At 43.8% G+C, this 27,670-nt stretch overlaps 1 protein-coding gene across 1 annotated transcript; it reads right to left on the reverse strand.

Annotated features, from left to right (window-relative positions):
• Window positions 1–131: 131 nt before the first annotated feature.
• LOC137907910 (adenylate cyclase type 6-like) lies at window positions 132–27,670 on the reverse strand. Its single transcript, XM_068752274.1, is given in 22 exon segments — window positions 132–260; window positions 1,136–1,260; window positions 1,351–1,555; window positions 2,613–2,876; window positions 3,252–3,384; window positions 3,462–3,491; window positions 4,809–4,835; window positions 5,525–5,700; window positions 5,872–6,024; window positions 6,489–6,605; window positions 6,740–6,827; window positions 6,955–7,052; window positions 7,181–7,328; window positions 7,485–7,513; window positions 9,816–9,944; window positions 10,079–10,220; window positions 10,302–10,460; window positions 10,640–10,767; window positions 10,922–11,033; window positions 12,347–12,468; window positions 12,850–12,999; window positions 26,750–27,670. Coding segments are annotated over 22 exon segments (3,585 nt in total).

Consider the following 27,670-nt stretch of genomic DNA (forward strand, 5'->3'; position numbering starts at 1 on the left):
ATCTGGGTACGTAGCATCTACTGTTCCCACTGTGTTTGCACCGCGTCTCGATCGCCAAGGCGACCGCTCAGTCTCTCTGCACTTGCTGTTTCATCAGTGCAGTGGGAGTCACTCTGCAGTCGGCCTCTCTGCTAACTGCCAGGGGGCCCGCTGGTGAGGAAGTAAGTGGTCATCTCCCCCTTCCCCTTCACCTTGACAACACCTCGACAATCCAGCTGGTATCCATTGTTCACCAGTACATTGTGCAAGTCTGTGGTCACCTGCCAGAGGAAAGAGACAGTTGACATTGACGGGGGACAAACAACCCTACCAAAGAGTTAAAGTTTATGCCTGAAATGACAGAAATTAAAGAATTTAATATTAGATTTAGATTAAAGATTTAAAAGCAGTCCCTATGATGTACCCCGCCTCTTTCCCGTAGACTGCTGGGATAGGCTCCAGCACGCCCCCTGACCTGGTTATGGGCAAAGTGGTCAAGAAAATGGATAGGTGGAAAAATCCACATTAAAATGAAGGTCTGATTTGCTTGTCTCCATTTTAGTTTTTTTTATCTGTCAAATTCTAAAAACAATCAGTCAACAGTTTATTCTCATTATAGTCATGTGAGTTTTTGTCATTCGCAGTAACTGATACTGTCCAGTAGATGGAAGTATTTCTCTTAAAGTGCAATTTCTCACAAAGAATTAATGAATTAAATTAGAATGAAAAAAACCTTCCCACAATTTTTGGCTCGACTACTTTTATTCACATATCTTCAATTAAGTGTTAGTATCAAGCATCGATCAAAGACAGTAAAGTGGACTCCTTGTCCTTCTCCATCCGGATTTGACACGTTCTCTGAGGAATGTGATGGCTGAAAGATTCGGCTCTTGAAGATGAGAATATGAGCGGAATTCATATTAAGCTTCCTGGCCTCCTACACTATTCCCACCAGAGAACATCACGTCCGATGATGATGGGGATTTTTGATTAATGACGATTCTGCTAAGAAGACGTCTGAATGAGATGATTACTGACACTGAGGAATGACTCATTTCCGAGTTATTCGATTTGCATTGGCTGACGCTCTTCTAATGAATGTAACTCAGGAATGCTTCTTGAGAACATAAAGCTACTGAGGGTTTGAGTGCAGTACCTGGATGTAGTCTGGTACTCCTGTGCTGTCCATCCTGCTGGCTACGTTGACTGTGTTCCCCCAGATATCATACTGGGGTTTCCTGGCTCCAATCACTCCTGCTACAACTGGTCCCATGTTCAACCCTGGGAACAAGTCACCGCCATTCATTAGCAGGAAAAGTACATTTAAGAAATATACCAAACCAAAGCAGATTTGATAGAGGGAAGGTTTACCTATCTTCATCTGAAAGTTGTTGAAGGAGTGTTCGTTGATGTATTTCATCTGTTCTCTAAGCCTCATGGCGTAGTCGGCCAGAGCCAGGATGTGTGAACGTCCCTCTCTGTCGTAGGTGGAGTCATTGAGGCCAGAGGCTGCCATGTAGGTGGAGCCAATAGTCTTGATTTTCTCCAGCTGACGGAACCTCTCTTCACTGATGATCTAGAAACCAATAATTAGCACTTCAGCTGTAAATCAACAGTAAAAAAAAACAAAAAACACTGGCATGCAGGAAAGGCAACGTAATCTAATCTAATCGCTACTAATCAGTTGTGCTGTTCTGTTCTGTTGATTTCAGATCGCCGTTCAACATGATAATCCTCACGCATGTGGGGGAAGAACACCTCCTCAGTCATCGCCCTGAGCACCGGCACCCCTCAGGGTTGTGTCCTGAGCCCACTGCTTTTCACACTTATGACCCATGACTGTGTTGCCAGGTCGACCACCAACCACATTATTAAATATACTGATGACACTACAGTGGTGCGCATCATCCGGAATAACAGCAATCAGGTCTACAGAGAGGAAGTGAAGCAGCTGGTGAACCGGTGCGGCAGAAGCAGTCTTCTCCTCAATGTTGCAGGAACAAAGGAGTTCATAGTCGAATTCATCACGGAGGAGCCCTGTCACACTCTGCTGCATATCAACAGCTGGAGAGAGCATAAAGTTCCAGGGAGTGCACGTAACCGACATTTTAACCTGGACAAAAAATGCAGGATCTCTGGCAAAAAAAAAAAAGATACAGCAGAGGCTGAAACCTCTCTGCAGGATGAGAAGACCACACCTCCCTCCCTCCCTCCCATCCTCTCCACCTCTTACAGGAGAACAATTGACTCCGTAATCACAAACTGTATCTCTATTTGGTGCGGAGGCACAGCTGTGGAATGGAAGTGCCTTCAGAGGGTGAAGCGAACAGTGGGGAGAAAATGACTGGGACTTCTGTCCCCTCCATCCAGGACACTGGATGACAGGAGCCAATGACATCATCAGAGACTCCACACATCCACATCACAATCTGTTCTCTCTGCTCAACTCTGGCAGGAGGTTTCACAGTGTGAACAGCAAAACATCCAGATTCTGCAACGGTTATATATACAGATATATATATATATATATATATTATTCTATTCTAGTGTGCTGTTATTTATGTGTGCTTAAACAACGATAAAGTTATCTATCTATCTATCTATCATGCTTTGCATCTTTCCTTCCTTCTCACCTCATCAAAATCAGCGATGATCTCGTTGAGCAGCCTCAGACACTCCACTCCTTCATTGTTGGCCTCCAGCTCCACATAGAACTCAGAAAAGTTGCTAATGGAGGCAAACATGACAGCAACACACTCACACGACTGATAATACAACTCATCATTGAGGCGCTCCCGTGTGAGAAAGTGGGCGGCTACATCCTTGGGCAGGATGTTGTGGAGCAGTCGGCGATTGTACGCCTGCAGCTCCTCCATCTCCTCCTTCTCCTCTGTGGCCTGAGGAGGGACAGGTAAAAATGTATTTGACTCCTGCAGCGATGCCAATGGCCTTTCTCATTAGAGGATGTTTTGAAACATCACTCTAGGAACAGTTGTAAATAATACATGTAATCATGTAGATGCTATTTATCTGCATCATTGGCAGTATCCAGTATAGAATATGCTGACTCACTGTTCATAGCTTTGACGCAATACTTGACTATAAAATGATATATAATGAAATATGATTTGTGATATTAACAAACTTGTTCTTCCTGATATGAAAAGTCAACAGTCATAGCAGCCTTTTTCTGGGTTTAAAAAAAAAAGGAAGCTTTGTTTTTACACATGAAAGTTTCTCATTTATACTTTCTGTTGGGTTAAAAGATTTACCTGCAGCTTCCAGAGGAAGTCGAGGCGTGCAGTGGACTCCACTTGCTGGCCGTGCAAATAGAGAGCCAGAACAAACACCGTCAAGATTACAGGGGTCATGACCTTTAGGGATACCTTGGTCACACTCTCCAGGCTGGGGAGGGAGAGAGGAGTTGATCAGAGATGGATGAAGGTCTTTGACATGTAGTGAAAGATACTGAATGTTCTTACCACTGTTCTGTAGTTTCATTGAAACTAGGCCTGGAAAATATGCAAAAGGGATTCATGTCATAAAGCACGCCAATCACTAAAATTGTGTTTTATTTACAACAAAATAAACTTACTGTTGTAAGGAATCATTAACAGGTAATAATGCAGAAAAAATGAGAACATATTCAACAAGCATGAACTACGACCTCTACCGCCTCCATCCTCACCCCAAGGCTGCATTTTAACAAATAACTACAGTTAATTGCATTTACTTTTAATTACATATCCGAGGAAAAGCTTGAAAAAAAAAAATGTAATGACATTTTTAAATTGCCCAAAATATCAAAAAGCACCGAAGCAGTACCCAAAACATCTGTACATGTAAAAAATATATAGTTTCATTCTTAACAAATTCCAAACAACAGAATAACACATAATTCCCTTGTAGAGAGAAAGAGAGAAAGGTGGATTGGGTCTCCCCTGCCTTCAGGATGACTATAACGCAGCCCAACAGAGACCATTAATATGCCTGCGTACCCCATCCTATAAAGCAGGATGGAAAGATATAGAAAGCGCCTCAGTCAAAGGAATACCACTAATATCTGTCATTACAGATAAGAAACTACAAGAACAACTATGTGTGCATACCGATCCAATGAGGCAAACTGTTTTGCATTCTTGGCAGGAGATAGTTAAAATTTGCAGATTAGATCGATTTGACTGAAATGTTGCGATGGTGTGTTTACGATGCAGATTTTACACCGAACAAGAATTATTGGTAAATTCAGGAGATGGATTTCAAGAGGTCTGGCTAACTACTATTCATTTGTCCACAAGGGGGGCTTTTCACAGAGCTTCGAGATCCTTCAATGGAATTATGGTCTGGACAAAGACCCCCCCCCCCCGTGGGATTCCTACATGTCTTTTTATCTGTACTAAAATCAGAATCAGGTTCCAAAAATAACGGCATCCTTCTCTCAAAACAAGATAACACGGAGTATGTAAAAAAAAAAAAGAGGTGGGAAAAATAATGGAATTTCACAATCTCCAATGAAAGCTGGGATAGAATCCATGGGCTACACTGGATAGCTACAAGCTCCAACACGTGGCGTGGTGAATTCTGCTGGAAAAATATTGTGAGATTATTTATTACTCCTGGTCAGAAACGACACCAAGGTAGAGGAGATGCCTGTTGCAGAGTTTATGGGGTAAAGGACGCAAATCATTATCATATTTTTATGGCAACGTCCACTAATCAGGTCACATTGGAAAGATCTCTGTGAACATATAAACAATGTTTTCTCTGTAAATATGCCTTTTAAATGTGAAGCTTTGTATCTTGGGGATATTCCATTGGAAAATTTAAACAGACAGGCTAAAAGGTTGCTGACTATTCTTTTGACAACATGTAAAAACGCATTACAAGAAAACGTCTGGAACCATCAGCAGCCACTATTGAGGAGTGGGCGCTTATTGTACAGGACATTTACAGGATGGAGAAGCTGGCATATTCTCTTAAGAGTCAAATGGATATTACTGAGGATGTAAAACCAGTGGAAACTGAGTTAAGGTAAACATGATTGAGTTTGGGAACGTCTTGCCGTATTAATACCATAAGATCTTCAGCCAGGAACTATTTATGCATGTACAATTCATTTTATTTTACTGACTTACACGCTTTCTTTTTCTCTCTCTAAGTTATAAATATGGAGCTCCACAACCTGTTCGAATGTTCTGTTAGGAATAGCAACAAGTTTATATCCTGTAAATATTATTGAGAAAAATTGTACAAACTGCTTTTCCGAAAAAAACATTAAAATAAAAATTCATAAACCGCAAAAGACACCACTTCAGTGGTAGTTGTGTGTATCTACTGTGTGAATATTAAGTACCTCCCCCCCCACACACACACATCCCTCATGGCTGACAAAAAATAGTATTATAGGCCACATTAGACAGGAGAAATTAGATTTTCAGCCATGTCCAATCTAAACCTCAGTTTTATGACATGGGTGATGTGCTACTAAGGTTCAAATAGTGACGGAAGGAGTGTGTGAGGAGTGTATTCCTGAAAGGGGACTTACAGAGTGTTAGCAATGACCAGCAGGTCTGCGTTGTCAAACAGGGCCACTTGAGGCCACTCCACCAGCAGGAGGTAAGCGAGCTGGATGAAAAGCATGAGAGCCAGCTTCCCTATGCTGCTGATGTGGAGGAACACTGAGCAGGCCAGCAGGGTCAGCAGGACGCTGAAGCTAAAATACTGCAGCAGAGGAGACAGAGGACGAAGAGGAAGATGAAGACAACCTACCAGGTGAAAATTCAAAAGTATCTTCCATTCACACAAACACAAGCGTGTGGAGTCGACACGCACCTGTGCATCTGGCTGAGCACACACATAATTTACACGCACGCTAAAATATTATCGACTCACCTCGGGGAAATGGCAGGGCATGGCCTGGCTGGAGCACAGAGTCAAACCGTCCTCTGCTGTCTTGGTCAGGTTGTGTAACAAGCAGAGAGTCACTGAGGTTGTGTTCCGCTCGTCGGCCACACAGTCCACGAGGTTCTCTCTGCTGCAGGTGAACTAGCGGGGAAGCAAGGAACATATTTGATTTACCCCCCCCCCATATCAAATGTAAATAAATGCACATACATTTGCTAATCTTGTCAGCATATTACTTGAAAAAAGATTTTTGACTTTATATAAAATAATAGTCAAAATTACTTTTTGTTCTTAGTTTATAATTTTATGTTCAGTAATCATGGTTTAAAATCAGACATGAGGCACAGATTATGACAAATTATTACAGCTCATTTCCCAATTAAAGCAACCCTCTGGGCAATCTGGGCTAATTTAAAAAAAACGCCAGGATGGTGCAGTCATTTGTCAAAATCCCTTGAAAAGCTTAGATGAAAAAAGTGAGAAGAAGAGTATGGTAGATTAAAGTCAGGTCATAAATGGTGCTGAGAAAAATATTTAACCCCTTCTCTGATGTCACCGTCGTGTCACAATTAAATAATGGGAAAGTGTATATTTGTAGTCCCTACCATGTTAGCAAATGATGAAATGAAGAGGAGGAGGATAGTGAAGATGCCCACTAGTGTGCTGTTGGCACGAGACTGGACTATTTTCTTTGCAACAGTCTGCAAGGCAGCTGGGAAGAGCTTGAAAACACACAGCGAGAAGATCAGATACGAGAGTAAATGTCATCAGTGATGCTGGCAGACATGATAAAGACATCATAATTCCTATAATCTGAAGGAAAACCATACGGTTGGGGAAATTCTTTGTTTCTCACTTTGATGCATGAGTATATGGCACAGATGAAGAGGATGTTGCTGAGGATGATGAAGACACTGATATATAATCCAAGCATAAGTGGCGTTCTGTGGAGGATAAAAAAACAACAATGAGAATGCATAACTCCCAATAAATTCTAAACTAATTAAAAACATTATTTTTTTTGCACACAATTCAGTATAATTGACATATTTATCAGAAATAGTTACTCACAGTGGGAAAATGATGATTTGGATAAAACAGATGCAACAGAAAACAAAGAGAGCGCAGGCCACATATCCCCCAAAACGATCATCAACCTTTTTAGAGTACTGGAAAAAACAACAACAACAATCAAATAGAGAGAAATAAATGTAATTGTAGCCACATTCAAGAGGGAATAATGAATTTAGCTTGCTTCAGAGAGTGTCAGTTAATTTCAAACCAACTCCAAATAGACCTTTTTCTCAAGCTCGGCGGCCTGAAAGGTGAGCAGGAACTTCTTCACATGGTCCCGCCTCAGCTGGTCGATGCTGCGAGCATCAATGGCCCGTCCAAGAAACTCATCCACCTCATCCTCAGGGTTCAGGGCCTCCTGAGCACAGCGACTAGATACAGCAAGAGATCACTGCATGGTGTGTGTGTGTGTGTGTGTGCGTGCCCATGTGTGAGAGCACTAGGGCAGTATTATAGTAACAATCTCAAATCAAACTGCTAAAAATAAAATGTCCCCGTAAAAATAAAATCATGGGGAAAACACTCACTTGTCTTTGCTGGATGCTTCCTCAATGCCCTGAGGAAAAACATCAAAACAGAGAGTGAAAACAAAACCAAAATACAGACGGCACAGGAACGAGAGAAAGATTATCGAGTGGCCACGGTGCGACTGAAAAACAGAGCCTCGGACATCTGCGAGGCTGATCCCTGAGAGCCAGACCGATGTTTTAATTATTGCTGAGAAGCTTCAAATTACACCCTCTTTGCCCCGAGGGCTCAAACCCCCTGAGATGAAGAGGACAAAAACAGGAGGAGAGGGGAAGACAGTAGGAAAGACAAGGAAATGATACTTGTAGAATAAAGAGAGGCCGGGAAGTGAGCAAGACAGAATTGTCTGCAGCTGCATCCTCATTAGGTTAGTCGTAAAAGAATCACGAGGAATCTGCTACAGTTCGTGTTTGTTTTGCAGGCACAGATCCATTTCCCTCTCACATTCCCATCGTCCTCTTTAGATATGAGCATAAATATACGGTAGTGTTCTGTGTATTTTTGCACCTTCGTGTATTCTCTCCATGCAGATGTTTTCCTTCCAGGCCTGTTTCAGACCTGTTGGGCTGGCCCAGGTTGAACACAACGAAGGAGACACAGTGAATTTAATTCCATTCTTCCATTCTTGTGTAGACATCTCATTGTTTTGCTTTTGTAAAGATTTTATTTGTATTCTTTTTTATGTTCTTTGTTATGCCTTTAGCCGTGAGCCTTCACAGAATTTCATTATGCTAGCATAATGACAATAAAGACTCTCGAATCTCTCAAATGTGTTTTTGCCTGAAAGTGACTCCTGATTGGCTGCAGTGACTCAGCCCGCCTCCACACCACCATGCTAAACTGATGTTTACTGAGTCAACATTTACTCACTGGTGGAATGGAAAATATTGTTTTTGAGACAGGAAAGAGAGTTATAACGCTTTTTCTGGGTGTGTATAACCATTTTTCTCATTTGCTAAAAACACTTACGGTAATCCCATTTTCCTAACCAAATTCTAAACTGACTTTTCAAATCAAACACTCTTTTGACCAAACCTTAAATGCTGTTCAGGTATTTAGACACAATTTTCAAAACAAAAAACGATCTTTTTTTGTTGTACTAAATCTTAAACACATTCTCAGTCACTAAACACATTTCACGCTGTGCTGCACTTGTTTCGCAACACAACGCAACTCTAACACAGCTGTCCTCTTTTAGACACAACATCTCAAAAATTGAACACACACGTTTCTCACGATGCGATTGGACATATTGGGCAGGATACATCAGTACGCGAGAAGTGCAAATGTGTTCCGGTCTACTATGGCCAGAAACGTACAGTGAGACAGAGGAGGAAGACTTTGTGTGGAAAAGCGGAGGAAGAGGAGGAAAGGCCAAGGAAGAAATAATTTCTTCCTTGGCCTTTCATGTTTTAGAGGTGAGAGGAAGCCGGAGAACCCGGAGAGAACCCATGCAGAAATGGGAAGAACATGCAAACCCCACACAGAAAGGCCCCATGCAGGTGGAATCAGCCCAAACACCTTCTTGCTGTGAGGCAGCAGCGCTACCCACTGTGCCACCATGCTGCCCTCAAGAGCAATCACTGATGAAATTCAGGCTACTGTTGTAAACCATGTCCTTGTTCATGGGATGACAATGAGGGACGCAGGACAAAGAGTCCAACCCACTTTTACCAGATTCTCTGTGGCCAGCATCATCAGGACATTCAAAGAAGGGAGTTGTTTCTTGCTGTTTCTTTCTGGATGCCTTTTAAATGTTTGGTAACATTGCAGGCAATGGAGCCTCAGGATTTGTTGATTATTGACTAATGTTTATGGAATTTGAGACAGACATGTAGGGCGGGGAGTTTTATCTCACCACTGAATTTCATCCGGATCGGATACAGAATGAGGCCAGGAAAAAGTATTACGGATTCATAAAACAGTCAAAAAATACACACCAACTCCGATTCCCTTTTACTTTTCATGGCTGGTGTATAAAGATACCAAGAACAATTTAGAACCTTTTGATGATGATCCACATCACCATGTGGACGGTGTAAATCCAATTAGGAGGGGAATGAGCTGCTTTTCTAGTTATTAGTATTACGGTATGATTATTTATTTCTTAGTAAATCAAAATGTCGCCAGAAAGAACACCAGCGGCTCACCAAAGCTACATAACATTACACAACTTAAAAAAGAAGAAATATCGAATATTATTAGTTATTTAAGATATGTATGCGGATCTAATGATATTACTCCTGATGATGGAGAGGATGACACAGAAAATGTGACAGACAGAGAACAGGAGACAAAGACAAATGTGCTGCTCCATGCATGCATCTTACCATCTGCCTGAAGACTTTGGACTCCTTGGTTCTGGAGAAGGACCTGTCCGGTACCCAGCGTGGCATCAATCCCTCCATGGAATTTGCGCGTCCCCGCTGCATCTTGGCCATCAGGGCTTTCTCCTCTTTCTAGAAGGGAAAACAAATCTCACCAAGGGTAAACGGCTTGACAAACAACTGCCAGCTGACAAACGACTTTATTGCATGTGCAAAATATGCCATTAGTGTGAAGTAATCAAGGAGGCCTGTTGAATTGAACTAACCCTCTTCTCGCTGCAGCCCAACACCAAGAAGGTTTCGATGCTGTGCTCTTTCAGGTAAGCGTTCCTGTCCCCTCCAGATCCTGGCTCCACCTCGTAGTCCCCATTCAGATACTTCAGCGTGGCTTTGGTGATGTGGATACGCCTACACACACGCAGACAAGCAAACATATAGGCAACCTGAGCCTATGACAACGTTAGTGCAGGCGGAGTGGGAGGGGCTTACCCGGCTTTGCCTCCGGCCTCCATTTGGTTGGCGAGCGTCACGTCGTTGGACCAAACGTCAAACTGCCACTTGCGCAAGCCCAGCACCCCACAGTGAACGCGCCCACTGTGGATGCCCACCCGCATGTTCACATTAACTCCTGTCACTTCTCTCACCAGCCTGCAGTTGTGCACACGCACACACACACACACACACACATACACTGAAGCGGCATCAACTCTACACGCTGCAGCATAAAGAAAGCAGGAAACATTCACTATAGGATCCAACAAGTGAGCATTCTTACGTGCAGTGAGTGTGTCTCAGTACTGTGGAGCGTCGGTGTGTGTTTCACTCACGAGATGGCCTCGATCATGTCGACTCCCATCTCTACACAGCAGTGGGCGTGATCGGCGCGGGGCTCGGGAAGCCCCGACACACAGTAGTAACAGTCCCCGAGGATTTTAATACGCAGGCAGTGGTTCTCCTGTACAGCAATCACACACACACACACACACACACACACGCATTTGTATCATGCCACCAAAATGTGCTTTGTATGTTTAGCAGTCAAGGCTGCAGATTTTCTGGTTACGTGAGCAACAGTGGCTCAAAGCTCCGCCGCTGTCGTCGCCACTCACAGAGGCCAGCTTGTCAAAGCGAGCGAACAGCTCGTTGAGCGTCATGACCAGCTCCTGGGCCGTGCACTGGGACGCCAGGCTGGTGAAGCCCTCGATGTCTGCAAACAGTATGCTGCAGGAGAGGTGATGGTCAACGGCGGCGAGGGAGTGGGTGGCGACGGAAGAGGAAAGACAAAGGACACAGAGAATGAGATCAATCAATTCAGCAGACAGCAAGTTAACAATGTCGAGCCCCCCCCCCCCTCTCTGTCCAGCTGCCATGTGAGCAGGGGAGGGAGACAGGCAGACGTTCGGTCGGCTCTGCCTCTCACCATCTAGGCCAATGTGTCTCGCCTCTTCCAGCTCGTCCCTCTGAGAATACCCCACCCCCCCCCCCCCGACTCCCCGTCTGCATGCCTTTCATTGCTAACTTTCGATAGTAATAAAATGCTAGGATAAACAACACCGCAGACATGTTGAGTTCCAGGCGAAGGCAACAGATGGCGCTGTGGGTCAAAAGGAGCCGTCCACCCAGTCTACAAGGTTTCTGCATCTCCAACAGCAAAGAGGCCGTGAGCCCCGATAAAGTAGTAGCGTATCTGCTAAAGGTCGGTTCACACAGATCACAGACAATCCTTTTATTAGACTTAACCAAAGTGGCATATTTCCTAGTTTTCATTCAGTATTAGTAGTTTACACCAAGTATCTTCGACTGGAAAAAAATAAATAAAAAATAGTCCCAGTAGTACTGACAGTGTGATCGGTATGAATTTAGAATCTATTTTCAATCATGTGGACACCATAAAAAGAAAAATCATCACTTTGCCTCCTGCTGCTGAATGGCTGAAAGAGGCAGCATCTCGCTAACGGCTAATTCAACCGACAGACCAAATTCAAGTGAAATTTTAGCAGGAGATGTCACACCAATACTAAGCTTGTACTATTCGGCAAACATTTGATGTTGTAACAAGATGAGTTCAACAAGATCAAAAATTGTTACAAAATGACACCAGCATCAATTTTGTGGGGAAAATACAGCGGCTTGAAATCCTGTGTTTTGCTGTGATAATGGATTATTTTAAGAGTAATTTTACCTCAGCAGAGCAATGTGAAAAACACATATTAGCTCCGCCTATCCGTGCATCGCCTACACCTATGTGGGTCATCTCTGCTGCGACCGTTTTCATTATCCTTTGGCGTCTTCCTCCGCAGCATCATTTGCTACAGAAGTCAATATCGTAACTGCAGCCTGCCGGCATCAGTAAACAGCAACATGCATAAAACATGCTGTCGGGGGGGAAGTAGCTGTTGGATTGACTCTGAAACTGACACATCAGTCAGAGGAGTGAGGTCAAAGCCGCTGGTGCCGGGCAGTGATGGCAAAGCAGCCACGCTCCGCGACATCCTCCTCGTGTGTGTGCGTGTCGTGTGGAGGCTGACATTTACCTGACATTGTCATGCTTTTGGATGTAGATCTTGTGGAACATCATATCTTCTTTCTTGGCATTGATCTCAGCCTTCATCTCCATGGCAACATGCCTTGGCAGCACTGACAGAAGTAGGCGCTCCTGTGTGTGTGTGTGTGTGAGAGAGAGAGAGAGAGAGAGAGAGAGAGAGAGAGAGAGAGAGTGAGCGAGCAGGAGGGGAAACCATGGCGAGAGATCCCATTCGTTTCAGGCTGCTCAGTGAGACTCCCTGCCTGGTTGGCGTCTGCGTGGGAATGTGTTAGTCAAACAAAGAGGCGTAGAGACGCGTGTTGTGCTTCAGAACATATTGTTGACCTCAAATGCTGAGACAAAATAAAAATACACTCCAAAATGGAGACATCCATCTGTTGCTCCTTTGCATTTGTGCCATTTTCTGCAGGAGGTGGGCATGGCTGTCTCCTTAATTTATTTGAATGGCAGCGTGCATTGTGTTTGTGTGTGCATTTTTGCACAAATGTGTACCTGCTGCTGGTTTTCCCTCTGCAGGTACAACCTAGCCTGGATGTATCCTCTCGTCTCTTGGAAAGCTTGTCTCTGGGAGACCTCAGCGGGGTAGTGGGTCCAGATCCCGATCATGTTAGTGCACAGGAAGATCAGCACATTGGCACCGATCTGAACAGACATGCACACACACACACACACACACACACACACACAACAGAGAAGGGGGAAATAAATAAGCTTCCCACCAAACAAGGATATCTCATCATAAAAATGCAATGATCTCTGCCTGACCTGGGAGAGGTCAACAATGGAACTGCTATCAGTCTGTGTCTTAGGGTTAACTCCATGGAAAATACATTCCTCAAATGTCTGAGGGGCCATTAGCCGTGATTTGATTAGCCACGATGGCCTCGTGGTTGGACATTCTGCAGGGCTGAATGCGATGCGTGACTCGGGACATGTGGAGACCGTGTCACTCCTGTTTTTAGAGCTGGAAGTTAATTGTTTCATAGTGCGTGTGGAATTAATTCAAACGAGATGAAATGCAACATGAAAAAAAACACCACGGGATTTTTGTTTTTTTGGAAAGCCAAAGAAACAGAACACAAGCCAGTTTCTTTTCTTGCTAAAGTGGTGCATTTGTCAGCAGCGTGAATTAGTGCGGGAGACTCCTTTGAAACCAGCGGCGTGTTTAAATATGGGACTTCAGACAGTCACGAGAAACAGAAAATGTGCCCTTCTTGTGTGAAAGCAGAGAGATATGTCAAGTTAAACAATGAGGCTGAGCCTGCAGAGACGCAGACTGTAAAACAGCATTATCAGTAAAAGAAGTTCAGACAAAATGTACAGTTAGCTTTGTGACGTCATCGGCCTTAAAAACATTCCTCTGTTGCTGCATTCTGCGTGCGCCTGTGTGTTTTGGATGAGTGTGATAAGCCAGTGTGTGTAAAGCCTGTTAGTGATTTATCTTCTCACTTGTCTACCGCCAAAACGGAACATCAGAAATGGGGCCTTGAGCTCTGGACTTCCCGTGCTCAGAAACAGACACTGACACGCACGCACACACGCACACACACACACACACACACACACACACACACACACACACCCTCTACTAGCCTACTTGCTCGGTTGCACACTCTAGCCTGGGAAAATCACTTGACCTATGACCGGAGAATAGAGTGTTTCCTCTAAAGATGATATAATCAATAATGAGAAAAAGACATGCAGGCCTGGATATTAGTGCCGAGTTTTAGTCAACAGCGTAGCTAAACCGTAGGATGCTCAAAAAAGCTCATCGCCGCTGACAGTATCTCTGGCTGGTATGTTGTCAAACCCGTGTATTTTGTGTATTTCTTGTACTTTCATGTGTTCAAAGTGCACTCACTCTTCGATACCAATCCCATAATTGTGTCAGATTTTTTTCACAAAGATCCACGCATCATTTATTGAAAATTATGTGAACAGTTTAAATTTGAGTAAAACAATATTGAGTGAAGAGAAAAAAAAAAAAAATATCCAGATCCTCAACAAAATTTGAAGAAATCTTTTCTGTGCCAAGACCTCATCAAGTTTCATGGAAATCCACTCAACAATTTGTGTGTCATGATAATACAAAAAGAAAGCAATGGACACAGGTGACATATTTTTGTCAGATAATTCAGAGGATAAATTTAAAGGATCGTTTTAAATAATAATGTAGCATCCATGCCTTGTTATGAAAAAAATGTCGATTTAAAAAGCCTCAAATGAGTTTCTGCAATGACCCTAAAATGAGGTTTACACTGTATACACAGGAACTTGCTCCTCTGTTGTCCCAACAAGACGGAGACAATCTTATAAAATGGTGCTTGAAACACAACACCAACAGGCAAATTCCATGTTTATTCAAAGGGAGAGTGAGAATAGCTTCCTCCTTTATACCTGAAAACAAATGGCTGAACGAGATTAGAAGCACAACAGTAAGCAAACGGAAACACACTGATGGCTTGCAGGTGCAGGAGGAAAAAATGCTTTTGATGTATTGGGTAAATACTTATACCTGGTATAGCTGATGTAGACACTGAGCAACATCAGCCAAAATACAGCCTCATGTTTTTCTTTCTTTCTAGGGGCTATACATTAGATGAAGCCAGGGTCTCTCAAATGTGGTTCCAGGAAGGAAGAAGGAGAATCCCCCCCCCCCGAACTCCTTGATGCAGGATGACAGAGAATGGTTGATACAACTGCGAGTCGACGTTCAAAGACAGTGAAGGCTGTCCAGGAAGGGAACTCATCTTCATTCTATTGAACATCAGGCTGAGGACCGACAAAGAAGCTAACGCTCTTGAGATGCATAAACACTGAATTTGTGCGACATCGTTGTTCGATAAGTGATGACGAGGCGATTGTGTTCATACATCACTGAGAGGCCAGAGATTCCCGATAAGCCTTGCATTGTAATGTTATGGACCACCGATGGAGACCTGACACCCCAGTCTTATAGGGCTCTGATAGAAACTGATTGCATTAATCTCAACCAGATGGCTCTGAACAGAGTGAGCCAGATAACTTGGTTAAGTGGCCAAGCTGCGATACCGGGCCACCTGCAGTTCCCCAGACAAAGCTCCTCAGCAATGCACTCAGTTTACGCTCAGCTTCCCGTGTGAGCAAGGTCAAGGTAAATCAATTCCTTTAAATCAAATTGATCAAATGGATTCTTGTGTGTTGTGTGGCAGCAAACAGGTGATCTGCCTAAACACGGCTCAGGAGCTCCCATAGTAAGGCTTTTGTGTATTTGTTTTTGTCATCAGGTGAACACACAATAGTGCAGCGGTAGCAAGGATGATGCAAATGCAAATATATTAACTTCTAAAAACTTGCAAGAGCTCCAAAATATCAACAGGCGTGGTGCATTCACAGTCAAGCTGTTAGAGCTGAACAATTGTCTGAGTGCATCTGGAAGGATAGCTCAATATAAGAGCCTGATAGTGCTGATTAAAATGTATTGGGGGGGGGGGGGGGATTATGAAAACGGCTGCATTAATGCTAAATTGTGCTTGAGTCACCACAGGGGTTGGAACTCAGAAGCAGCAGCAGCCGCAAAAGCTTTTGAAGAAATCTCATGTGTGAGCGAAGCAAGAGTGTGAAAGACTTCTTTTGGAAGCCTCTGTCTGTGTCTGGCAAACTAATATCAACCAGACAGGCAAGTATAGCACAGATCTGACGCCTCCAGAGGGGGGGGGGTAAAGGAGACGCTTCCCGTCATTAGCACAGTGCCTCTCTCTTTGTCAGGCATCTTCCAAAGTTAAGCTATCAAAGACGAGCCTCGCTCAACTTTGTGTACTGAAGTAAGAACCTTCTCGGCAGCGAAGTTAAAAGGAGTCCAAACATTGACTTATGAGGTGCGGCACCTGGCAAGATGCTTTATTAAATAATGCAAACAGATAACATGTTAAAGAACAAATTATAGGAGGGAATTTAAAAAAATTTTTGCTTGGCAAATACACAGTAAACCCGGTTCTGTCTTCAATAATATCCTACTGGACCATTTCCGTATGCACAAGCCTCGTGGAACGTACGCTTGCACAGATCCCACTCTCAAAGCAAGGCCTCCATTCATGTTTTTATTTGCAACGACTGAATTGATCTATTAATTTATAAAGGATTTTTCCACATTGCCACGACAGCACAGGTGTTTCATCTTTCTTCTTCTTCAGTAGATTCAGTGAGGCTGTTATATCATGAGGACTTTGTAAGTAATATGATATCACACAAAAGGCAAAACAACTGGCAACTACAGAGAAGAGACGGACAGTTATTGGATAGAGGCCTTGTGCACACGATCAATATTTTGTTTTATCCAGTGGGGTTTGTTCAGTATCGCTAAGGTCAAAGGTTAAACTATAAACAGCTAGAGTGCTACATCCCTTTAGTCAACACAAAAGCTCTGGGGTCACTGACTAGCGTTGACTTTGGTGCTACTCCCTGGCACATGACCTTTGAGAAGCATTTAGAGTTTTTAAAACGTCTTCCTTCTTGAAGAAGCATCACAGGATGAGATCACACAAAGATGTAGCACAAAAATAGACAATGATATAAGAGTTTTTATTTTGCACTCATCCGGATCTAATCAGGGTCACTATGATGTGTAATTACTCAAACAAGAAAGTCATTCCTTATAAAGATAAATGTCGCTGACCAGTGGGAGTGAATGCTGTTGCCATCTTGGGACCATGCCATCTGGCAACAGGGCTCTGTTTTTGTCAAGACTTGGACCAAGTCAAAATTGGTCTCAGGCGACCAGTGAGGCCACAAAGTAATCTTTGTCAAGTGCTGTAACAAATTCCAAGGAGCTAAATAGAGCTGAGCCCTTCATCATCATCTGCACATCTGTCAGAAAATCTCATCCTGAATTAATATTTGTACGTAAGATGTCCAAACAAGAGAAAACTGGCTAAGACAGCCCACCCCATTTCCCTAATTAGACAAACAAACTCTTCTTCAAATGCTCATTACATTTTACTTCAATAACCAAACCTCAAATTTAGTCCTGACTAGCTCTATTACAAGAGTTCCATTAAGGACAACAAGCCACGCCGGCCATGAGTTTCCAATTTCTTCCTGACATTATATCTGTATGAGCTCAAGGGGCCCGAAGAAGCAATAACAGAGGAATTAGTGGCCTGAGAGAAAATAAATGACAGTACATTATAAAAAAAAAAAGAGAAGCAAACAGTAAAAGAGAGCACGGATAGATGAGACTCTTGGTTATTGTCATTGGAGAGCTTTCAATAAAACAAAGCAGCTGGGTCACATGAGCCCACATTTGAGCTGTCTTATTACGTCCATGTAGTATCCGGAGTTACGGTCTTCTCTGGAACATCATCCTGTGTCCTTCTTACATGTCTTTACCCCATTTCCTTTCTGTGAGTGGAGAGGCGACCACAAAATAATTCCATTAAATGAGTGAGTAACGTCAAGCCTCCGTACGCCTCGGGCTTACACATGCCTGGGTGACCTGCTGCTTCTGCTCAAACCAATGCACACCTTAAGGAAGTCTGTCCAACCTACAGTTTAAAATACAGCACGAATATTCATTTCAGGTTGAGGGAGACAACATTTATCATTGCATTTTGTTTTCATTATCAGTTTTAAATAAATAGCTGATTAGCAGCATAAGCAACAGCATCAACTGGTTTGTTCATCCTTGCAATATGTAAATAAATATAGTCTATGTAACAACGGTATTATATGCGAATGTTAGATGCACCATTGCATTAGTTGGTGTTTAGGTGCAAAGGTGTGCTGAGGAGTTCTAATGTCTTGGGGGGGGTCTGAAATATGCTGCACAGACAGGGGGTGCTCGACTCCTTGCTGCACGTCACTAACATTCAGCTTCTCGCCCATTCACGCCCTCGCAGGCGCTGCTGCTGCAGCATGGAGGTGAAAGATTTGGTTAATTAGCCTAACAAACCAAACATCCACCAGCCCCGTCTGCTCCTCCTCTGGCTCCTCCCTGTCTACTCCTCCTCTGGCTCCACCCACTCATCTGAACGGTCAACGGTGTGAAGGAGTCCATCTCTTCGACTGAATGACTGTGAACTTAACCTGTAGGGATTCTTATTTCAGCTTGGCCTCGGTCTCCTACTGAGTACATGAACACGAACCCACTTCACCTACACTAGCTTCTACAGTAGATACTACTTTTATGTCCCCTTGATGTAACCCAATTATTAAATAAGTACAAATTGGGAAACACCTGCTGATTAATTGTACAGCCACACTTTGTGTTCTTCTTTAGTCCGAATGTGTTTATTTGCTGAGTGATGTAATCACATTACATGAATAGTGTTTGTGACCCAGATGCTGGATCTCCAGTGAAAATATACAGTTTCGTTACAAGTCGCCCTTTAATTTTTTTCTGTCACAGGACAGTTAGGGAAATAAGATAACCAACCCCGACCGAATCACACGCCGTGCAAGAGACAATGCGAATGAGAGGAAAAATGAAATGCTCAGCATTGTCATATTGGAATTTAAGGCGTAATAATCGATTCATAATCTCCTCTTGTGCTTTGGGTATCGTTGAACATGCACCTTAAAGATTGACGGAACCGCTGCTAGCGTTTACGAACAAAGATGAAAATGCCAATTTCACTCCATTATTAGAGAGACAATCAGCTGAAGTCGGCCACACTGTGAATCATCATCAACGGCTGCAGGGAATGAAAGCTACCAGGTACATAACAATACTGTCATGTTGGTGACAGCCCATTTAACAATCATTATCACCCATACTACTTAGAAAAATGTTTGCTGACTGCCTCATTCTATTCGGATGACACGAGAGTCAGTCTATTTGATCATATTAATTCTAATTGGCAAACGTATGTATATAAGCCACCATGGCAACAGTGAATACATAAAGTTTATAATGAGCCACAACTTAACCATATGCACACACACAAACACGCACAAGCTTCATAGGTGTGTTTCAACAAAGGGTTGCACACCTCCGCAAAGAACTGGCCCTTTCAGATCCTGTGAAAGAACAAAGCAGAGTGCAACTTTCTGAGGGGTGTGTGTGTGTGTGTGTGTGAAATTACATCATGGGACCAGTGTCTTGTTATTGTGTCTGACATCATTCACTGGAAATGTGAAAAAGGACACCAAAGCTCAGTGCCTTTAACAGCCAACAGCACAAACTGTGCACATGACAAGACGAGGATCACAAGGCGAGATCTGTTCAGCAGTTCCAAAAAAGTTCCATCAGAATAAAGAGGGACTTAAATATATACATGCACAATCACGATGGCAGCAAGGACGCACTCTGATGGCAAACATGTTTGTGTATTGCTGCTACATTTGCACTGAAGCATTCTAATGCTGTGCGTGTTGTGACCATTACTGTGTAGGACAAAGAGGTGGATGGCTAATGTGGCGGTGACCTCATGAGCCATTCACCTTGTGGTCACCAGCAGTGGACTTTGATGTGGTCCTGTCAACAGGATACGCGATGTGCCCACACATATAAGCCAGGGGGCTTGCATGCCACACAGATCCGCATTTGACATCAGTAATGGATTCCCCAATATATATATTTATATATATATATATCTTGGCTTTCCACCATGCGCAGTTCAGACTTAAATCCTTGTATTTACTTTTAAAGCCAGCCAAGTCCTCAATGAACCATGGGATGTTATTAGAGGCCTGCACTTCCTCATCCAGGATTCACACAGCTATTATTAGTCTAGCTATTATTTGCCTTATCGCAGGCTTATTTTAAGAGCAAGATCTTTTTTTTTTATGCTAATCCTAATTGCTCCCAACCATGAACGCGGAAGCTATCCGGTTTTGTATCACTGTCTCTGGTTGTATTATAATGACTGTATGAGTCACAAGATCCGTGTCTTTCTCGCTTTCTGAGACGGAGTAGGGGTAGGTGTGTGTGTGTGGGGGGGGGGGGGGGCGCATTGTACACACATAGTACCTGATGATGAGTCCACTTCACATGGCTTGTGAATAATGTGCACATGCTGGATCTAAGCGAGGCCCGGTGGGTCTCAAACGTCAACTCTTATTGTCTTAAATGAGTCCACAGACTCCAGGATCAAAGTGTACCCAACCCCGAGGCCTTTTCTTTTCTTTTTTTTTAGCATAAATGCTCTGATCCAATAAGAAAATATATTTAAATCTTGCCTAATCTAATTTTGCTTTATTTTAAGCTCGCAGTCATTTATTAGAGCTGATGTTCCAGGAATCAAACAAAGGATTCTGTGTTTTCCTTCCACGGAAACAGAAAGATCCTGCAGCGGTGTCAAATCTTTTATGGTTATTACTAATATTTAGAAGGCACATTTGGGAGAGCCTGCAGCACAAATAGGTAGTAGACAGAACTGCCGCCATAAGTTCCGAACAAACATCCTAAATAATTGCGTGAAATTTGTTGTCATCTTATTCTACAGAACACCAATGTTCTGGCTTAAATGCATGACGCATGCTCCAGTCATCTTGCTCGTAACAAGCAGAGGGATCAGTCTGTTTTTACTAGACCTACATTCACTGACTTCATAACAATCAGCCAAAGGAACAGGTTTTTCCTCTCAGACAATACAATAACAGAAGAGGCTTGATGTGCCTTTTGTGGATTGACTCTCTACTTGACTTCTCTGTCGATTGTTACACTTCACAAGGAATTATTTGGGATTTGATTAAACAAATATAACTCCCTGCACATAAAACTCCTATTTAGTTTCCCACCAATCCGTGTATGACATCTTGCAGAACATCGAGCTTTACGTTATTATTACGACACAGTAGAAAAGTAAGTTACATAATCTCACTTAAGACACACAAATACTCAGCTGTCCATATATGTATGTTACAGAAATGTAAAAGCAAAACTTCTCAGCGGGGGGGGGGGGTGCTCAGCTACATCAGAGACCAACAAGAACATGGGGGGACAAGTGGTCTCTCACAGGGGAAGAGAGAGGGGGCCCAATCTGTTTTAGGGCATGTCCTGTGTGCTTGTACGAGCAGATTCTTGTAGCTACCTTTAGCGCTAACATGCTGCAGCTGACCTTCAACCACAAGGTGAAGTCAAGGCTGGAGTAGACCAATGCACACGGTTGGGTTCTGTTATTATCTGAACCCAAATTATCTGCAGGACTCGACACACCATCTGTTCCTACACACCACACTATGAAAAACTCACTTTTCCCATGTTTCTAAACGACTATTTTGGTGGGTTTGGGTCATTATCAACCGAAAAACAGCTAAATAAACCGTCCAGTCAATCCTGCGTAGTTCTGTAATCAAGTACTGAAGCGCAGAAATCTTCGTCAGTGTGACGTCACACTGTTAGAAAGTGCACAAGATTGTGTGTGCACATGCATGCACATGCATGCACACTCATTGCAATGAACTTAGTTTCGTTTTCGTTTCCAGAGGCGTTTCTGACAGAGCTGTTTGAGACAGACGAGAGGGACGCTGTCCTGCAGCATCTGTTTGCTATTTTGACCAAAGACTGTCACAGATATTTCACATAAGTGTCTGGGAACTGCGTTGACTTGTGGAAAAAGGGTAGAATATGTGACCTTTAAGAAGAGGCAGGCTTTTTTTTGGGGATTGCCTAGTTTAATTAATACATCCTCAAGTTGATTTTCAGGGAGCGAGATGGACTGCTGGTGCTGGGCGAGCTTTTAATGAGAGAGGGGGGGAGGGACAGAGGCGGGGGTGGGGGGGGAGCCTCCCTCACTCTCTGGGTTCCTCTCCTCTCAGTACGAACTCCATTACCAGCTCTGAATTAAATGCGTTCAACTTCATTACCGCCACTCATACACAAATGAACACACTGATGCGAGCCCGGTGACTCTGTTTGAATGTACGTATCGATCGATGGGTGTCGTCCAATAACGACGACTTTAACTTTAATTGGAGTCTCCATTTACCAACTATTACAGTCTAATGATTGGAAGCAGGCTCCAAATAAGCAACCATGCTTTAGAAAAAGAAAAGAAAAAAAACACATTGTATTTCTGAAAAAAAAAAAAATTGTTAGGGACTGGCAACACTCACCGTCGACATGCTAATGCTAGCTGCAACTGTCTCTTGGGACTTTGTTTTCAGTGTGTTAGTCACAAGTCACAGATTTTATTTATATCTTGACATAGATGAAGTTTGACCAGGGGTGTCCGCAGGCTGCCGTTGCCCTGGCCAGATTCCTTTTATGCATGAAAGGTATGGAGTCTGTGTTTTGAAAAGTGATGGAGTCTTCTTTTCTGCTCTGTACAGCTAAATACACACTTAATTATTTACACCCTTGCGGGTGTTACTTACAATAACCCGAGGATCACCCGTCAGAATTATTGCAATCTTAGAGTAAAACAACAACACATCATGGTGCTACTGGAAGACATGCTCGGTCTCACTGGCTTCATGTGTTGGAGGAAAGATTCACTGTGAGGCATGTGAGAGGAATTATATTGCAAAATCAAACACAACACATCAGAAGTATAGCTAACGGAATAAAGCTGATGCCGCCATCCAACCAAAATGCTGCTATGATCAGCTAACTGTCAAAACTTGGAAGTAAAACAGCTTGAACAGCATCAGCTGTCAGCTGCCAGCCTGCAGCAGACCTTTAAAGCCAAATGCAGCGAGAGGGACGAAGCGTGAAACATCCCAGTAAGCACAAGTGAAGATTAGGAAATAATGAAACCGCTCTTCTGTGGCAAAATGATTCAACTCCAAACTATATCCATGCCGTTTGGCTCACTTTGCAGTTGGGAGGTGTCATCCAGGTTTTCGTGAATGATAATCAGGTTGAAACAGGTGAAGCTGTTGAACTATTTTAAAGGTAAAACTCTGTCAATTATCTAATCCACTGCTCTAAATTTAGATGATTTCTGGGGTATTTTGGTGACATCTTTGCAATTAAAAGAAGACATCAGAGTAAATATTAAACTGATCAGCTGCAGAAAATCCAAATGTCCTTCATGCCAATTCCTTAGGCTCTACAGAGGTTTGTTAACACAGCAGGGGGAGGAGAAAAACATGGACCGCCCTCTCCCATCACTCCAGCACAAGGCAAATGACTGCAACCTCTCCGAAGCATCCGATATTCCCAAAGGCTGTTCTCACTTTGGGAACGACCTGCTCGTAGCTTGGCCCTCAGGGAGGCGCTACAGGTCATCACCAACCGTTCCTTTCCCACGACCATTCCGATTTTTAATCACAACCAAAAAGGAAAACAGCCTTTTTTTTTCTTCATCTGTAAAAACTGCATGTGTATCCATTATTGGGGAATGCACAATACGAGCGCATCGGCACTGCCAGATTAAATATGTCTTTATGTGTGAGCATGAATGATTTTGATACAACAAATTAGTTATATTTCTATTCTATTCAATTCTGTTCTTACTTTATGCCGTTTTATAAAATGATCCTGGTCATGGAAGTAAAAAGAAAAGCGATCCTGGTGTACTGCTGCACGGGAAGGACCGATTTAAGAGGCTTTCATGTGAGGAGAAAAAGCCAGATATGAGAAGCTGGTAGGGGAATGCTGGACGGATGGAGAAGCTGATGATCCATTAGAGTTCGGGTACAGACACTTTGCTGGTCAATCCCTCGAAAGGGCACTTAAGCAGCCGCAGATTGGAAAACTGCACAGAAGGACTGGCTGCAGAGAGGGCGAAGGATGAAGCTGGGTCATCTGGATGGGGGGCAACTGATTATGATAGACCCAAAGCATTCAATGACCCTTAGCGTGTGCAGAATATGATTCTGAAGGAATCAGAGGCAGAGACCAAAGATCACCTTATTCTTTGTGAGAAACAGTAATCAATATTTTGTTTTTCTTCAAATTAAGTTAGAGACGAGACGGTAACGCTGAGGACATGAAGGTCAGAGCAGCAAAATAAACTGAGTCAAAAGCTTTCATTCTATTCAGATTCTACCTGAAAGAATGAGCGAGATCCTTCTGAGTAAACACTGTTCTTTCAAAAAACATTGACGAACTTCAAATGAACAGTAACGGCATGACTTGCTTCATCCTGAGAGCGGTTATACCTCCATATGTGTGTGGTGGTCCGCGGCGCCCCCTTCCATGCAGAGTGTGAAGCATCTATGGAAGCAATCACTGTGCGAAGAAGTAAATGCTCAATCTGAGCCCATTGTGAAATAAAAGGCCTCTATATCTGAGGGGGGGGGATTTTTTTTTTTTTTAAGAATGGAAATATGACTCAGACATAAAGCAGAGAAGTGGGAGGGGGGAGGGACAACAGACTGGCAGCTCTTCTACAGCCTGGTGCCCAGCATTGCTCCATCAGCCCCCCCCCCCCCCCCCCCCCCCCCCCCGTTCGCCATGGAGGTCCCTAAACAAAGACCCCATTTGTACTTGCAGTCATTGCTCTCACATCTTCTGAGCGCTGATCCCACATAGCCACAGGGAAAATACAAACAAGGGGAAAAAAGAAGGCTGGGACACAGAGAGAGGAAGTGAATGATAACCAGCTTTCCCAAATCAGCGAGGCTTGGGCATGCGACACCAGAGACACGGAGCTGTGACCTTGCATGCATGATACAGCGGGTATGTGATTAGAGCCCTGTAATTCATACAACTGCAAGCAGCTTGAAAGATGCTTGTATAGACTTGAGAGCTGACTAAATGCTGCTCTAAAAAAAGAAACGCAACAATATTCCATCTTGTTTTAAAAGATTTATGTGCAGATAAATGTGATGAAGTTGATAACGGCATTGAACGCCCTCAAGCAAAAATTGACAACCACTCCTCCATCCCCATTAATAATTTATGAGCCCAAGACAGACACAGAGCAGCCCCATGCTTGCCTAACAGTTCCGTGTCCCACCATCGACTGTTCAGGGAAGTGGAGCATAGTGCGTTTGGGGGGGGGGGGGGGGGGGGTGCCATGCAAGCCTTTGGGCATCTGTCCATCATCAGAGAACTGACGCAACCAATCAGGGCAGGAGCACACAGAGACCACAGGTCAATGTGGCAGCAGTCAACCTGTCTAGTCTGGGGAGCTTCACACACAAGATCACTCGAGCGGTGAAGTTATGTCAGAGTTATGTCAATATTCAAAAGGAACAAATGAGGGATAGACGAAGAAAAAAAGGACGATGATTGTGTAAATAGCTATAACCACGCCTCTTTTTCATGGCTATCACAATGGGAGAGTTTAATTATAACTATTAACCAAAAACATGAATGATGGTTGTGTGTGCGTGTGTAGGTGTGTTGTGGGTGTGCGTGTGTGCATGTGTGTGACACCAAGTAATGACAGTGAGTCAGCATGAATAATACCAGGATTTTGAAACTGGGGCAGCAAAACGGAACTCAGCCATCGTTCATTTGATTACCGATATTTACACGTTTTCCTTACAGGTCCGAATATATTTTGAAAAACAATGTGCCAATGAAGATGGCTGGACTGGACAGGAAATACCATGGCATGCTCCTTTTCTGATTTACGTGAGTGTAAATTCAAAAATATACGTATAAAATTAACAGAATATGTAAATAATTGTTTTTTTGACGGTTTTTGTTGTTGTCTTCCTGCCAAAAAAGGACATTAATTTCTTCCAAGGTGATTTCGATCACACATAAATATAGCATTCGAATCCCTGAGTACAACAACAACAACTAGAGTCTGATGCAGTGTCCTTACTAACACTGCATCACGAGAAACGAACTACGATCTCACAGCACATAGAAAAAGAATTAACAAAGAAAATGATGAAATGTTATTTCCAGCAATAAACAACAACAATAAAGTCTAATCCACCTCCAATATGAAGAGGTAATCATCCTTTTTTCCATCTAATTCATTGCACAATCCAAGTAGCCCTCCCCACCCTTGTTCACTTTTTAACAATAGCTTCCTTGTTTCAAGGAATAGTAGCCCGAACGCCACCAATCTAACATTATCCTGATATTCCACCGCACAGCAGCTAAACGGGCTCGTTCAGCCCAGATGACCCGCCTCAAAGCCCAACAGAGAAGCCAATAGCTGCCCTCAAGCACAAAACATGGGCTCATTAAAAATCTCATTTGAGACACTGCCAAGATCCTCAGTACTACTTTTAGTACAGCACCTATGACATGGAAAAGTGGTTTTTGTACAGTATTTGTCCTACATCGATGGGGGAAGAGAAAGTAGGGCATTTACACGTGTGAGCACAGCGCCAACATTGTGCTCCGTTGAATTGTGATAATAGTGCGTCCCTACTCGGACAAATGCGTCGTTCATTCATCTTGGTTTCGGTGTTGGGTGTGCAATTAACAATAACAGCCCTGCAGAAAAGGTGCATGTGCAATTATGAGGGTGCGTGTTTGAAAGTTTAAATATAATGAGCGCCACGACTGCTATTCAAAGGTGCATTTACATTCTGAGCTCTTCCTGCTGCGACTTACCTGTTTGTAAATGAAGTGGTCGTCTTTGTTGCGCTGCCAGGCGGTAACGATGTGTATGGTGGCCAGCAGGGCCCCGCTGACCACAGCGGCTCTCATTCTGACAGGCAGCAGCGTGTAGATGATATAGATGAAGAAGACGCTCCACCAGATGCCCTCCGAGGCACTGGGGGGGATCGCCATCAGCACGCTGCAGACCTGCACTACGACCAGCACGCAGATCACCAGGTAGCTCACGATCCACATGTAGTCCTGGTGGAAGCCGCTGCGGTTGCACACTGCCATCATGACCAGGAAGAGAACCATGGCCACGGACAGGACCGACACGTAGGCCTTGTCGGGTCTTCTGTGGACGCAGTGAAAGCCCAGCATGACTGCACAAACCACTACGAGCATCCCTATCAGCATCGTCAGGGAGCTCTGGTTGAGCCTGAAGAAGTAGCGCTGGTACAGACGCTCTAACTTTGTAGACCGAAACGTCTTGGACCGGAAAATCCCGACGAGCCGCATCCAGCAGGCGGCTGCAGTCGCCGCCTTGCAGCGGCCGTCTCCCGACTCCTCGTCTTTCGTGCCCTTCAGTGCACCATCTTCAAAGCCCAGGTCCACAGCTTTGAGACCCAGATCCCCGCCGCCGGCGCCGCCCGTCCTCTTTCCATAGTGGTCCTCCTGCCAGCCACAGCGCAGGCCAAAGTTTCCCCCACTGGCGCCAGCTCTGCAGTGGTAGTGCTGGGGGGTCGCGTGAGGGAACTCCTGGCCCTCAGGATTCCTCAGGCAGCTCATGTAGTGGGGGTTGCACAGCGACGAGCTGTCCTTCCTCTTCTTGCCATTGCGCTCTCCCCAAGCCGTCTTCCGTTCGTCTACTCTGTGTGCGAAGAGGCCTCTGGTCCATGACATCCTGAAAACATGGAGGCATTAACGGAACAT

The sequence above is a fragment of the Brachionichthys hirsutus genome, chromosome 2, assembly GCF_040956055.1.
Source record: "Brachionichthys hirsutus isolate HB-005 chromosome 2, CSIRO-AGI_Bhir_v1, whole genome shotgun sequence".
Lineage (NCBI taxonomy): Eukaryota > Metazoa > Chordata > Actinopteri > Lophiiformes > Brachionichthyidae > Brachionichthys > Brachionichthys hirsutus.